Source organism: Octodon degus, unplaced genomic scaffold (assembly GCF_000260255.1).
Source record: "Octodon degus isolate 3935 unplaced genomic scaffold, OctDeg1.0 scaffold00131, whole genome shotgun sequence".
Classification (NCBI taxonomy): domain Eukaryota; kingdom Metazoa; phylum Chordata; class Mammalia; order Rodentia; family Octodontidae; genus Octodon; species Octodon degus.
This window is the reverse complement of record NW_004524707.1, coordinates 653,984-669,662: the sequence shown is the minus strand read 5'-3', so window position 1 is coordinate 669,662 and position 15,679 is coordinate 653,984. Positions and strand designations below refer to the sequence as shown.

Below are 15,679 nucleotides of genomic sequence, written 5' to 3'. Positions count from 1 at the left end.
AAGAAGAAGAAGAAGAAGAAGAAGAAGAAGAAGAAGAAGAAGAAGAAGAAGAAGAAGAAGAAGAAGAAGAAGAAGAAGAAGAAGAAGAAGAAAGAAAGAGTGATCTGAGTCTCAGAGCACGTTGTGGAGACTGAGTTAAGATGTGTAAAGCAGAGTCAGGACATGGCTAAGTGCTAGCCCACTTGCCTAGAACATTCAAGGCCCTGGGTTCCTGCCCAGCACTGAACAAGCAAAAGTAAACCTATTCCCTTTAGCATCCAGAGACAAACTTTGGTGAATCAGCTTTCTGTATAATGGCCCACTGAGGCCTTCTCTCAGTCCTACACTTACTCATTGACTTCCTACCTTAAGGAGGGCCTTTCCCTTCTCCCCATTTATTCACTCCCTCATTCCATCGATCACACAAGGATATTAACTTGAACTAATCTGCCTTTTTCAATGGGTTGTGCTCATTGATATTATTTTAATGCTTAAATTATCCCAGATTTGGCCAGATGGATATTGCATCCTTCAACAAAACCTTCTCATTCTTTGGCCTTGTCTGAAATTCCTAGCACAAAGTGTTTCAGAGTTGTTTTGTATCTTCCTTGCCTCAGGAGAATTTTTACTGAAGGGTGAGCCTTAGAAGCCCAGGTTTAGGCCTTCAGTGAGCTCCATTCCTAATGGATGTCGTGTTTCCAGGCTCTTTTGGTGGGTAGAGCTGGAAAATAAATGTATTTTCTGGCATGCACAAATACAGGCATATGCCTAACTATTATAGTATGAATGTGTGTGCATATAACATTAAAATTCATTAGGAGGGTAGGGCAGGAGGGCCACCATGAGTTCCAGGCCAGCCTAGGCTATATAGTAAGACCCTGTCTCAAAAAACTATAAAACAGGGCCGGGGAGATGGCTCAGTGGAATAAGTACTTCCCTGGCAAGCGCAAGGGTCTGAGTTCAATCCCTGGTTCTGCAAAAAAAAAAACCAACAAAACACCAAACAAACAAACAAAAAAACACCTATAAAACAAAAACTCACGAGCTCATATTGATCTCCAATTATAATCCAACATTTCAGGGTTCTTTCTAACCCTATGCAAATCACTTCTGACCATGATTCCATTATCTTCAAATTGCAGATTCCATTAGCCTCAATATATTCACATTTTTGCCCAGTTTTCTAACCTTCTCTGTGTAACCAGTCTCCCAGTCACAACAGCACCTCTTTCTCTGCAGAACGCCCATGGCTGCGTCCTTGCCCCCGAATGCAGCAGTTCATGTGCTCCCGGCCAACCCCGGACCCTGCTTTTAGCCACGGTACACACGGAAGCTTCCGTGCCACCTGCACTGCTTCCGCTCCAAACCTTCGACGCTGGGCCCCCAAGCCCTGCGTAGCCCTGCCGCACCACCCCTAGGCTTTCTGACACCTCCATGCCTGCGTTCCCTCTGCCCTGTTTCCTTGGTGTGCGGGGCATGCGGGTGGAGAAGCCAGGGAAGGGGAGGAGCACTCTGTGCTCCTTTTGGCTGCCAATTCAAGGTTGTTTTAACGTCTTGGTGCCAACACTTTAATAGGATTGTTACTTTCTGTGTCTCAATTTCTATTGTTGCTTGTAAGATACTTCACAGGCCTGCAATTAGCACGTGCAGGGCCTACTCAACGCCACCGTCTGAAAGCCCAGTGTGACAGGGGAATGTATAGTAAAGGACTTCAATTAAGTGTGTAGATGGAGTAGCAGACAAAGGTTTTAGAGGATGTGATGTTAAACATCTTTATAACAGTTTCTTAATTAATTAAAAACATCCTTATTCCCAACAGGAGTTTTATATATTCTAGTTGGGTCAATGTGAGGAGTAAATTATATATTTTATAACTACTTAATAAGCCCTTTCTTCTTACCTTTGACACGTGTTAATGGGAGCTAAATGCCATCTTTACCAGGAATGTAATTTAACATTCTTCCTGAAAAATATTGACCTCCCAGGAGAGAAGGTTTGGATGTGCTAATAATCAGGGTGTCTTAATCTCACTGCTTGTATTTTGATTTCTTTCTGCATAACAGAACCCCATCTTTGAAATTCAAGAGCAGCAGGAAGATATGGTGAAACCAAAGTCTGGTTATAATAATTTCAAGATGTTAAGAAAGGTAAACTATTATTTCATAAAACTGAGTGATGAATGTGCTTTTCTTCTGAAGAAAAAATATGAATTTGTTTAGAAAACTCGCCTTTCTTGTCCCTTTCATCTAAGAATAGACCCATACTGACTTTAGCTAAGTTATCATTCGCTTATGAGAATAGCAATGTCTTTACTTCCTGTTGTAAACCCATCAGATCAAACCAAGGTTCATTGGGTGGGTTGGTTGGTTTTTGTTTTCCCTTTCTGGTACTGGGGATCCAACTCACAGGTGCTTTTCCACTAAGCTACATTCCCAGCCTCTTTTATTTTTAAAAGTTTGAACCAGCATCTCATTAAGTTGCCCAGGTAAGACCTGAACTTTGATCCTCCTTCTTCAGCCTGCCAACATCCCAGGCTTCATCCCGTGGGTTGTCTCAGTACTGCCTGAGCACCAAGCTTCATTCACCACAACTCATGAGTCAGGCATGATTTAGCCTGCATAACTATTGATCCTGGAATTCTTATAGCAAAGGTTATTCGGAGGAAGTCATGCGGCTCATCTTACAGATGGAGGGACTGGCAGGAAAGGAACGTGACGTGCCCAGTGTCACCTATGGGCTTGCGATTGGACACACACGTTATAATAAAAAAAATATTTTAATAAATTTGTGTTACTTATATACATTAACTGCATTATATCTTTTATATGTAGTCCAAGACAGTTCCTCTGCACTCAGTGCGTCCAAGGCAGTAAGGCTTGTCAACCCAGTGACCAAGGGAGAGGAAAAACTACCAGAGTGATAGGATAGCTCCCCCCAGTGTTCTTTTCCTGGTATTACAGAAAGGCTGGGCCATCAGTTCACACAAGATCCACAGGCTGCCTTTCTGATGTGTCCTGTGCCATGGAAAGTCCACAATCCACACTTTATGGTGACCTTTGCACACTAAGACTGTACAGCAATCAGCACAGTGGGAAGTAGGCTGACACATACTCAAAGGGGGAGCTGGAGTTTGCCCAAGCGGAGTAAAAAACAATTTTGAATCTGATGCCTTTTTCATATTTTATAATAAAACATCTCATGCATGTATAAAAGTGAAAAGAATTCTATAATGAAAAGATGGATTCCAAGCCCAGAGATGACAGCATAAATCATTGCTAAAGCTATTGAAAACCCCAAAGTATCCTTAGATCACTTTCCCCTCCCTTCCTTTCCCCCAAGGTAACCGCTGCTCTTAATTGTCTTATTCTTTCCCTCTTGTTTACTTTAGTTTTGGGTTTTTTTTTTTAATCATCTTGGATTTTAATTTAAGTGGTAGCATAGTCTTAAGTTTTTTTCTGAGGCTTCCTTTTATTGCTCAGTGTTGTGTGTGGGCTTCATCCAATATTTGCAGTTCTAGTTCATTCATTTTCACGATTAAATATAAATATTATCAAAATATACTTATTCATTCCCTATTTGGTAGGTATTTGAATTGTTTCCAAGTTTTTTGGGTTTTGTTTTCCGGTGCTGGGGATTGAACCTAGGGCCGCAAAGACTAAGCAAGTGCTCTGCCTGGTGAATGTAACGCTCATCTTTAACTCTCTGTTTTTCTCTCACCCTGATTTAAAGTTCTCAGAAACTTTGTGATATGTAACCTGGAGTGTGCATATGTGAGAATTTCTTAATTACACGAATGTCGCTAAGCACAAAACTGCTGAATTGAAGGGATCAAAGTAAGAGCTTAAGCTAAAATGCTCTACAAAATTGTCCTCAGTTTGCCAGACTTAATTTCTGTCAATAAGATGAGTATAAGATGCTATCTCATGGTTCTAATTGGTACTTCTGTTATTACTAATCAAATTGGGCATTTTTTACAAATGTGTTGGTTAACTGTATTTTCTTCTCTGGGCAATGCCTGTTCATTCTCTTGCTCATTTTTAGTATACAACTTACCTTTTTCTTTTAAGTTATTGGAGTATTTCTACATTGTGGATACCAAGCCTTTGTTAATGACTTGTCTAGTACTTGTCTTCTAGTAGCCTTCTCACTCTCTTCTTGGGGCCTTTTATTTTTATTTTATTTATTTTTTGAGACAGGGTCTTGCTGTATAATGCAGGCTGGCCTTGAGTTCACCATGTAGCCCAGGCTGGCCTTGAACTCACATTTACCCTGTGCCTCGGCCTTGTGAGTGCTAGGATGACAGATGGGAGCCACCACACAAGAGGCTTGGTGCTTTGTAAAGAATGTTCTCCTTTTTGGAGTTCTTATTTCAAAATAATTTCAAATCCTTGGAACTTTCCCAGGAAAGAATTCCTGTACGGGCTTCATCCAGATTTACTAATTGTTAAAATTTCCCCACATTTGTTTTATACTTTGTTCTACTTGCCTCCTGAACTGTTAGAGATAAATTTCAGACATCATGATTTTTTACACATTCCCCCAAAATTTCAGTTTTTATTTCCTTAGAATACAAACATGATGATACCCATAAACAAAGTACAATGACAAGAATCACAATATTTGTGAAAAAATTCATGCAACATAAAATCAGTTCAATGACAGTGTGTTCGGGCTGGTGAGATGGCTCAGTGGTCTAGAGCACCTACTTGGAACAGGCTTAGCAAGGCACGGGGACCGCGGTTCAATCCCCCAGCACCACATGCCAGCCAGCCCAGCCCCCTGGTGGGCTGAGCTGGCCACACACACACACACACACAATTAAAAAAAAAACAACAAATACATTTATAAAAAAAACAAACAAAAAAAAATGACAGTGTGTTCACAATGCTGTAAAATCATTCACATTATCCCAGTTCCAAAACATTTTCTTTTATGAAACATAACTTAAAAAAAAAAGAAAAAAACAAGAAACATAACTTGAGCAGTTTCTTTCCCTTTCACAGTATTTATTATACGTTTTGGAGCTTTCAGTTTCTTACACATGGGAGATAATACGATGTTTACACATGTGATTCTGATTTATTTCATTTATGAGTCTGGTCTCTAGTTGCATCCATTTACCTAAAAATCTCAAGTTTATCTTTCTTTCTTTCTTTTTTTTTTTTTTTTTTTTTTGCGGAACCAGGGATTGAACTCAGGCCCTTGCGCTTGCCAGGGAAGCACTTATTCCACTGAGCCATCTCCCCGGCCCCTATCTTTCTTTATAGCTGAGGATGGAAAAGAGAAAAGAATGAAGGGGGAAAAGAAATGTATATATACACAAGAGAGCTAAGATAATGTACTACTAATTTCTATTAGTTCATTGAAAGGAAGAGTTAGTGCTTATGTTGTTTGGTAAATTTTACACACCTGTACCTGGTAATCTGAGCAAATACTTTTAAAAAAACAATATGCAATGCAATACCCATTGTTAATTTCCTATCATCTTGTTTTGAAATTCTGTATTTTATTTATTTGTTTTTTTATTTTTGGTCTCTTTAAAATAAAAAAAAGAGCCAACCAAATAGCTCAGCAGATTAAAGCCCCTGCAAGCAGGCACAGGGGCCAGGAGGTTTGATCCCCAGACCTGCAATGCCAGTCCTGCCCACAGGGTGTGCTGAGATGGGCAATTGAGACTGGGCTTGGCGGCACATGCCTGTAATCCCAGCTCTTGGGTGGCTGTAAACAGCTGGATCACTATGAGTCCGATTTAGTAGTCTCAACACCCTGTAGACCCTTCCCTAAAATACAAAAGATAAATAAATAATAAAATAGAAATAAAATTTTAAGAAACACAGAAATGAAATTTTACTTTTGCTATTCTACACTATATTATTCTATACTCTTAGTTCCATGATAATCTCTACAAGCTTCCTAATTTCCTAGCATATCACTAAGGTGTTCTTGTTAACATTATCATTTATATTGGCTGTTATATGAGGCAGAAACTATAAAATGATTCATATATAGCAGTATATAACAAAATGTTTCATGACAGATTAATCTTTTAACTAAAATTGTTTGAAATAAACACAACTCGTTTAATTTTTAACTTTGATGTAGTACAAGAAGATATTGATAAAGAAAATATAAAAACACTGTTCTTGCTATTATGAAAAAACCCAAACTTTGTACCAAATTTTTTTTTTTTTTTGCAGTACCGGAGATTGATGTAACAAAATAATTAGAAAACAAAAATTGCTAATATACTGTGTATTGTATATTTTTATTTTTTATATTTTAGGGAAGGGTCTACAGGGTGTTCAGGGTCTCACTATTAGATCAGAGTCATAGGGATCTGCCTGTTTACAGCCTCCCAAGAGCTGGGATTACAAGCATGTGCCACCACGCCCAGTCTCAAGTGCTGTCTCAGCACCCCCCAGTGGTGGGGCCGGCACGGCAGGCTGGGGATCAAGCCCCCGGTCCCTGCACCTGCTTGCAGATGCTTTAATCCACTGAACTTACTGGCCCGCCCTATATACTGTGTACTGTAATCTTTAAAAAATGGCCAAAATGTTAGTCAGATAGAAGTAATAAACAAAAGGATTCTTTCTGCAAAGACAAAACAGACAACTAAAAGGACAAAACTTTCTTTTCAATGAAAAAAAGAAACTGGTTGTATAAATGAAACAAATTAGCGTTTATCTTAAAACATTTTGCAAACAATAAAATAGATAACTTGGGGAGCTATTTGAACTTCTCCCTACTCCCTATTTGTCTATTAGAGAAATACAAATAAAACTCCACTGCGATGCCATCTTACCCCAGACATAAGGGTCGTCATCAAAAAATTAAATAGTGGGCTGGTGAGATGGCTCAGTGGTCTAAAGCACCTACTTAGAACAAGTTTAACAAAGCAGAGGGACCGCGGTTCAATCCCCCAGCACCACATGCCAGCCAGCCCTGCCTCCTGGTGGGCTGAGTTGGCTGAGCGCACATACACACACACACACACACACACACACATAAATAAATAAAGGCTTTTAAAAAAAATTAAATAGTAACAATGCTGGTGAGGATGTGAGGAACGAGGAACTCTTCTGCATTGTTGGTTGGAATGTAAACTGGTACAAGCACTATGGAAATCAGTGCGGGGAGACCACAAAAAATTAAAAGGATATTATATTACAAGGATATATATATATATTTTTTTTTCATCATCCCCAAATAAAACTTAGTACGCATGAGCAGCTGACCCCCAACCTGCTGCCTACTCTACCACCCCTACAACTACAAATCTGCTTTTTGCTTCAATGGAGCTACCTTTTCTGAATATTTCATATCTGTGGAATCATTCAATAAGTGACACTTTACATCTGGCTTCATTTAGCACTAAGTTTTGGAGGTGACCACACTGTCCCATGGATTTGTGTCGGTACTTCACCCCTTGCAATTCATGGGCATGCGCATATACACAGCTTATTCACCTCTTCTTCCTTCTTGCAGAACTGGGGATTGAACTCAGGCCCTTGCACTTGCCAAACAAGCACTTACTCTACTGAGCCATCTCCCCGGCCCCATATGTTTAACTTTTTGAGGAACTGCCAGCTTGTTTTCCACAGTGGCAGAACTATTTTTATTCCCATCAGCAGTGTATGAGGGTTCCACTTACCCCACTTCCTCACCCATGTTTGTTTTCCTTAAAAAAAATTAGCCATCCTAGTAGGTGTGAAGTGGTATCTCATCATGGTTTTGATTTGTACTTCCTCCCTGATTAATGTTGTTAAAAATCTTTTCACATGCTTGTTGTTTGGACATCCCTCTTCTGTGTAGAAATGACTTTCAAATCCTTTGCCCATTTTTAGAAGGCCAGTGCTTTATCCATTAAACTCCTGAGGCTTCTCATTTGCCCACTTTTAGATAGTATTTTGTTTTGTTTGGATTGGGTTGGGTTGGGCTGGGGAGGGGTGGTGTTTTGGGGGGTGGGGCTGCAGTACTGGGGACGAGCACCTGGAGCACCCTACATGCTGGGCAAGCCGTCTACTATTGATACACATCTCAGCTTTTCTTCATTTTTAGTCTGAGACAAGCTTTCACTAGGCTACCCGGGCTGGGCTCAAATTTTCGATCCTCATGTCTCCCCTTCCAAGTAGCTGGGATTACAAACATGCACTGCTGCATCCAGATGCCCTGTATCTTTTTGTTGAGTTATTCTTTGGATATTCTGAATAATAAACTTATTGGAATATGATTTTTAAATATTTTCCCTGTTCTGTACCTGGTCTTTGTACTTTGCTGTAATGTCTTTTGATGCAGTAAAGTTTCCAGAAGTTTGACTGTGATGTTTCTTGACCTGGATTTCTTTAGGTTTATCCTGTTGGAATTCACTTAGCTTCTTGAATCTGTAGATTTGTGTTTTTTGTCCAGTGGACAGTCTTGGACATTAAACCTGCAACCCTTTTTTCAGCCCCTCCTCACTCTTCCCTCTGGGGACTGTGCTGACACAAATGTCAGGTTTTTATTAGAGTCCCACAGGACCCTGAGACCTTCTGCCCCAGTTTTCTCTCTGCTGTTCAGTGAGGACCATTTATATTGCTCTATCTTCCAACTCAGTCATTCTTCATCTTCTCCCTCCTACCACCGATCCCATCTACAGCAGGTTTTGTAATGTTTGATTGTTATCCTATTTCTTATTCTAAAATTTACACTCAGTTCTTCCCTATACATTGTACTTCGTTGCAGAGTTTCGTTTTGTTTTTCCTTTGTTTCCAACATGTTCTTACTGTTCACTGAAGCATTTGTAGATGACTCAAAATCCTGGTGAGGTAATCCCAGCGGTACTGATGTCCTTTGGGTCACTTCTCACATTACAAGCATCTGGGTCTTACATATACCTTTGGTGTTCAGTAGATTCCTTGAACACTGGGACACTGCGGAGAGAACAGCTGCCTCTTGGCCAGTAGGTGGGGGAAAACCCAAGCTCCCCTCTGGGGTCATCTTATTAAAGGACTGCTGGGGTGTCCCCCTCCGCCCCCCGTCCTCCACTGACACAGCCATCCAGAGCAGCTGGGTCCAGCGCCTGACCTGAACTTCCAGGCTTCTTGTCCGGTGGCTGGCAGCTGGCGGTGGGCAGGATGGCAGGAGCAAGATGCTGAGCAGCGCAAAGCACTGTCTCCCAGGGATGCTCCTTTTCGCTTCGGCTTGTCTTGGGGCTTTGTTTGTTTGGGAGGGGAAAGACCCATTGTTATTGGTAGGTTAGCTCCCTCTCCCGGACGTGTGAAGCAGAAAGAAAACTGAGCGGCCTCACCCGGCACTGATCCGTGTAGTGGCTAAGGCCTCTGGTCTTGCTGTGTCGCCCAGGGGCCCTACCTTGCAATCCTCCCTCCTCCGTCCTCAGCCTCCCAGGTGCCAGGGGTTATAGGCCTGTGGCTTCTCACCTGGCTTCTCAGACCTCCTGGCTGCAGTACTGAACAAGAGTGATCACAGCAGACATTCTTTCCTTGGTCCTGATTTTAAAGGAAATTCTTTCAGTAATTTCCTTTTTTATTTATTTAAAGAAATTCCCCCTCTATTCCTGGTTTTCTAGATTTTTCTTTTTGTGTATTGGGTACTGAAGCCAGGGCCTCCTCTCAAGCCTTTTTAAAATTTTTAAAAATTTGGAACAGGGACTCACTGAGTCATTAAGTTGCCCAGGCTGGGCTTGAACTTGTGATTCTCCTGGCTCAGCCTCCTTTACTGCTGGAATTAGAAGTGTGTGTCACTGTGCCTGACTTAATTGACTAGATTTTTCTTTTAAAGTAAGAATGGAGATGATCGTAAGGTTTTTAAGCTTTTTGTTGCTGTTGCTAATGCAGTACAGATTATTTTAAAAGCTTTTTAGTTAATTCAAAATCATTAGTATGCTTAAGTTAAAAAATACAATATTTTAAGTGAAACTTTACTGAATCAAGATTGAGGGACCGGGGGCCGAGGAGATAGCTCAGTAGAATAAGTGCTTGCCTGGCAAGCACAAGGGCCTGAGTTCAACAACAACAACAAAATAATAATAATAATAATAATAATAATAAGATTGAGGTACAATGAATTTTAAGTGTCTGATACTATAAGATATTTTAATTAACTGAATAATTTTAGTTAATAAAGGGATTTGAGGTTAACTCAATTTTAAAGAGTTGGGGCTGGGGAGATGGCTCAGTGGAATAAGTGCTTCACTGGCAAGCACAAGGGACTGAGTTCAATCCCCGGTTCTGCAAAAATAAATAAATAAATAAATAAAATAAAGAGTTAAAATTTGTTTGTTTGATTTTTCTCCTGATAGTAAGCAGGCCACAGCTGCACTGGCTGTGTCATTTGTAAAAATGTCTGGTGTGTGTGTGTGTGTGTGTGTGTGTGTGTGTGTGTGTGTTTATGTGTTAACAAAACATGGGGGCCGGGGAGATGGCTCAGTTGATATTCTTTTTTTTTTGGCAGAACCGGGGATTGAACTCAGATCCTTGTGTTTGCCAGTCAAGTGCTTGTCCTACTGAGCCATCTCCCTGGCCCAAGATGGCTCAGTTGAATAAGCGCTTCCCTGGCAAGCGCAAGGGCCTGAGTTTAATCCCTGGTACTGCCAAAATAAATAAATAAATAAATAAATAAATAAATAAATAAAAAATGGGTTAATGAAGTAGAGTAACTGTCATGTTTTTGTTGGAGAGAATCCCATGCCCGAGCCCCAGGACCTCTGACTCCCTCAAGTGCACAGGTAAGAAGACCCAGGACAAGAAGAAGGAAGGGTAAATGACAGCCCCTCTTCCACAGCTGCCTGTAACCATAGGCTCAGCCCACATTTTGGTGAGCTGTGTCTACAGTGGATGACACAGTGTCTACAGTAGAAGTGCAAACAAATCTGTACTTCTCTACAGATGATTAGCAATGGATTTAGTCAAGGTAGGACATTTTCTGAAAGTCAAATATAAACTGAGTGTGGTGGCATATATTCATAATCCCAAGGCAGGAGGATTCCAAGTTCAAGCCTAGCCTGGGCAATATAGCAACTTAGCAAGAACCTGTTCCAAAATAAAAAATGAAGGATTGGGACGTAGCTCAGTGCAAAAGCTTGAGGTCCAATTTCCAGCTCCCTTCCCCCAAAAGATGCTGAGATTTGTTAGCCCAGTGTGTTGCAGTACACTACAGTATAACATAGTGTGACATAGCATCTCATACACACCCCACCTTCAATCCAGTATGATATATACAAATAAGCCAAAGGTAGCCAAAGTACCCCACCTGGGAAAGTCTTATAAAAGGCCAAGTTTTCTTTCATTCTTTTCTTTTCTTTTTTCTTTTTTTTCTTTTTTTTTTTTTTTTTTGGCAGAACTGGGGGTTGAACTCAGGCCCTTGCGCTTGCCAGGGAAGCGCTTATTCCACTGAGCCATCTCCCTGGCCCAAAAGGCCAAGTTTTCTGAAATATTTAAGTATATAAAATGAATGACAACAAAGATGTCTGCAGGAAATTAATGATTTGATAATATATTAATTAATGGAAACAGGTTTTCTAAAATTTCAATTTTGAATTTATTTATTTATTGATTTACTTATTTATTTGGTACAGGGTCTTGCTATGCAGCTTGGACTCATAGTGATCCTCCTGTTTTCAGCCTCCCCAAAACTGAGATTACAGCCATGGGGGCAGGACTGGTGTAGTATGTAGTGCCAAGGATCGAACATAGCCCTGTGCTTTGCCTAAGCTTGCATAAGCAGGCACTTTAGACCACTGAGCTATCTCACTAGGCCAGGTTTCTAATTTTTTATCTTCCTGCTTCAGTCTCCAAGAATTCTGGGATTGCAGGCTGAGCTATCACACCTGGTTTAGAAATATTTATTTTAAAAATACTGTGGGAAAAGAAATTCTTGAGTTAGTATCTGTTTGCTTCTTTTTAGTTTGTATCTTGTACTCTGAATAACTACTTTGATTTTATTATTAATATTAATATTAATATTAATATTATTATTTTGAGACAGGGTCTTGCTATGTGGTTCAGGCTGGCCTTGACCCACTATGCAGCCCAGGTAGGCCTCAAACTCACCATGATCCTCCTATCTCAGACTCCCAGTACTGGGATTACAGTTGTGTACCACCATGCCTGGTTTTCATAATTACTTTTTTTTTTTTATTTTTTTTAACATTTAGTGTGTGTGTGTGTGTGTGTGTGTGTGTGTGTGTGTGTGTGTCCAGCTCAGCCCACTAGGGGGTGAGGCTGGCTGGCATGTGGTGCTGGGGGATCAAACTGCAGTCCCTGTGCTTTGCCAAGCTTGTTCCAAGTAGGTGCTTTAGACCACTGAGCCATCTCTCCAGCCCTCATAATTACTTTTACAATAATGATACACAGTGTAATGACTACTGTTATTTTTTTTATTTTTTATTTTTATTTTTTGGTGGGACTGGGGATTGAACTCAGGCCCTTGCATTTGCCAGGGAAGCGCTTATTCTACTGAGCCTCTCTCCGGCCCCTGTTATTTCTTACTATTTGATTCAAATTTTTTTATTTCATAAAATAAAAAATTTCACAAGAAATACAACCTTAGAAAAAAACAAAAAAAGGGGGCCAGGGAGATGGCTCAGTAGAATAAGCACTTGCCTGGCAAGCACAAGGGTCTGAGTTCAATCCCCGTTTCCACCAAAAAAAAAAAAAGAAAGAAAATAACAAAAAAGACTTACAATCGGGGCTGGTGAGATGGCTTAGTGGTCTAAAGCACCTATTTAGAATAAGCTTAGCTAAAGCATAGGGACCGCGGTTCAATCCTCCAGCACCACAAGCCAGTCCCCCCCCTCCCCCCCGGCTGAGCTGGCCACACACACACACACACACACACATAAAGACTTAGGATCTAGGACATCTGGGTTTAAAAACTATCACTATACTTTTTATTAACTGTTACTTAAGACACATACTTTAGCTCTTTAAACTACTATCTTCTTATCTACAAAATGGTAACTACAGAAATATTAGAAAGATTAAATGAACTGAGAAACAGTGAATGACCAAGATACTAGACATCGGGACACAGAGTTTCCATCCAGTGAGGTCACTCAGCTCTCCACAGTACAGTGAGCTGACAGGAGCAGGGACTGGGGACTACACAGCCTGGCTGGCCCGGCTCTGTGCCTCAGCTTAAGGCCAGCTGCCGATGCCCCAGTTTCTTCATCTGTACATAGGCCCCTTATGGGTCAGTTTTGAAAATTGAGTGAGTGTATTTATGTAAAATGCTTCAGCCAGTATCTGACACCCAGGAAGTACCACGCAAGTGTGCACAGTAAACACTCCTGGTTTATGGACCCGGGTATCTCTGACTTGTTCCATGGGCAGGACCTGGGCTTAGGTTTTAGGAGTGTGGGTTGGCAGAGCCTTTGGACCTGTGGGCTGTGGGTGTAGGGAGAGGGTGGAGAAGCAGAGAAGCCCCCACAGCCACCCCCGGGCTCTGACTACCTGGCAAAAACAGCGGCTCTGGGCACAGGGAGAGGGGCAACAATATTACGTGTCCCCTGAGAGCCTTTGACCCTCGCTAGGCCTTTGCTATAATGAGCACCAGTATTTTTTAGTTCCACTATGGCTGTTGTTTATAGTGAAAGTCATTTTAAAACAGTATTAAAGGGAGGTTTTAAAGGTGAAATATAAATCAACTAGACATACACCACTTGATGCAAAAACTAGTTTTGTGTTGATTTCTCTCTAGTGGGTTTTTTTTTTTTTTTCTTCTTCCTTTTCTTTTTGGCAGTATAGCCTTGTGCATGCTAGCCAAGCCCTATAAAACTGAACCCCACTCTTAGACTATTTTATTTTATTTTTATGTTTTTGTATTTTAGGGAAGGGTCTACAGGGTGTTCAGGGTCTCACTACTAGATCGGACTGGTAGTGATCCGCCTGTTTACAGCCACTCATGAGCTGGGATTACAGGTGAGCGCCACCACACCCAGTCTCAATCACCATCTCAGTGTGTCCCAGGGACAGGGCCAGCAGCAGGCCCAGCAGGCCCGGGGATTGAACCCCCAGCCCCTGTACCTTCTTGTAGGCCCTTTAATCTGCTGAGCTATTTGGCTGGCCCCAGGCTTTTTTATTTTTATTTTGAGGCAGGACCTTGGAAAGTTGCTTAGGTTGGCCTAGACCTTGTGCTCCTCCTGCCTCAGCCTTCCTACTAGCTGACACTAGTGTCACTAGTGTCACTCCCAGTGCCCTGTAGTTTTTGGTTCTGTGACTGTCTAGTATCTGTGCTCATCCAATTTTTTTTTTTTTTTTTTTTTTTTTTTTCGGAACTGGGGATTGAACTCAGGCCCTTGCGCTTACCAGGGAAGCACTTATTCTACTGAGCTATCTCCCCGGCCCCTGTGCTCATCCAATTTTATACTCTATTTACTGTCTAACAAGCTGGGGATAGGAGCTCAGCAGCAGAATGCCTGCCGGGCAAGCTAGATAACATTAAGTGTTAAACATTTTCCTATCACAGTCTCTTCATAGTGTTATTATTGAGGACTGTACAGTCAGGTGGATAGGCCATAATTAATCCAGTTTGAAAATCAAAATGTCCACCTCTTACCTACTCTAGGAGAACTCCACCTATGAACAATACCAACAAAGATAAATTATAAAAGAATGGGACAGCCAAGAGCAATGGCTCACGCTGATAGGCCCGGGAGATCTGGAGGCTGAGGCTGGAGAAGAGCTTGAGCCAGGAGTTCAGGACTGCTCTGAGCAGCACAGTGAGAGCTTGTCTCAGAGAAGAAAGCATGGAAGGAGGGAGACAAATAAGAGAAAGGGAGAGGAGGTGATCTAAACCTCCTCAGGGTAGGAGGAAAGAAAAGGAAGGGAGTATTTGCTTGCCTGAGAGCCCTGAAAACCTGTAATTTGATTTTGCAGTAGACTTCTACCCTAAATGCTTTATTTAACGTATCTATTTTTAAATTTAAGAAAATTAAAAAAGCATGACATGTGAGGGGGATGCGGGGGCTCATTGCACTATTGTGTACTTTTACGTGCATTTTAAATTTTCCATAAATACAAATGTTTTTTAAAAAGAACTTGCTTAATAAAAAGCTATTCCCGATGGCCTTGGGAGCCAAGTACCTCTCACTAGGACCGCCCCGACCCCGGGACCGCCCCCGAGCGCACAGGCCCCTCTGGGCACCCCAAAGCCACCCACAGGGCACCGCGTCTGATGACATGCTTGCTAAAACCCGGTGCAGTCCCCTCCGGTACCTCGAGGGTGTCTCCAGGACACCCCAGCGCCTCCGGGGCCACATCCTGTCCCTCATCTCACAGCCCAGAGGGCGGGACCAGAACCTGGCGCACCCTGCAGGACGAAAAACCTAAATCCTACATTTCAATTGATGTTAATAAAGGAAAACCAACGCTGAATCCTCAGCTGTAAGAAAAAAGGAAAGCCAGACTATGAGGAATATTAGTGGCACGAAATTGGTAATTATCACTGTCATACTCATTGTTAATATCTATCGAATACTTCACCTTTGCATGTTCTCTCTGTTTTTTTCTTTTTTCCCCAGTGGAACTTGGGCCCTCACTCATGGCAGGCAGGCACTGCACCACTGAGCCCTTCCGTTTTATATTTGTATGAAAATCCTGATTTCGCCTTCTTCTTCTTCTTCTTCTTCTTCTTCTTCTTCTTCTTCTTCTTCTTCTTCTTCTTCTTCTTCTTCTTCTTCTTCTTCTTCTTCTTCTTCTTCTTC

At 41.5% G+C, this 15,679-nt stretch overlaps 1 protein-coding gene across 2 annotated transcripts in view; it reads left to right on the top strand.

Annotated features, from left to right (window-relative positions):
• The window catches only part of Lemd1 (LEM domain containing 1), a 34,809-nt gene that overhangs the window by 15,829 nt on the left and 3,301 nt on the right, over positions 1 to 15,679 (top strand). For both annotated transcript variants that reach the window (XM_023701224.1, XM_023701225.1), the window contains exon 5: positions 2,043 to 2,126. In XM_023701224.1, coding sequence (XP_023556992.1) covers positions 2,043 to 2,126 — 84 coding nt within the window. The remainder of the gene's footprint in view (positions 1 to 2,042; positions 2,127 to 15,679) is intronic.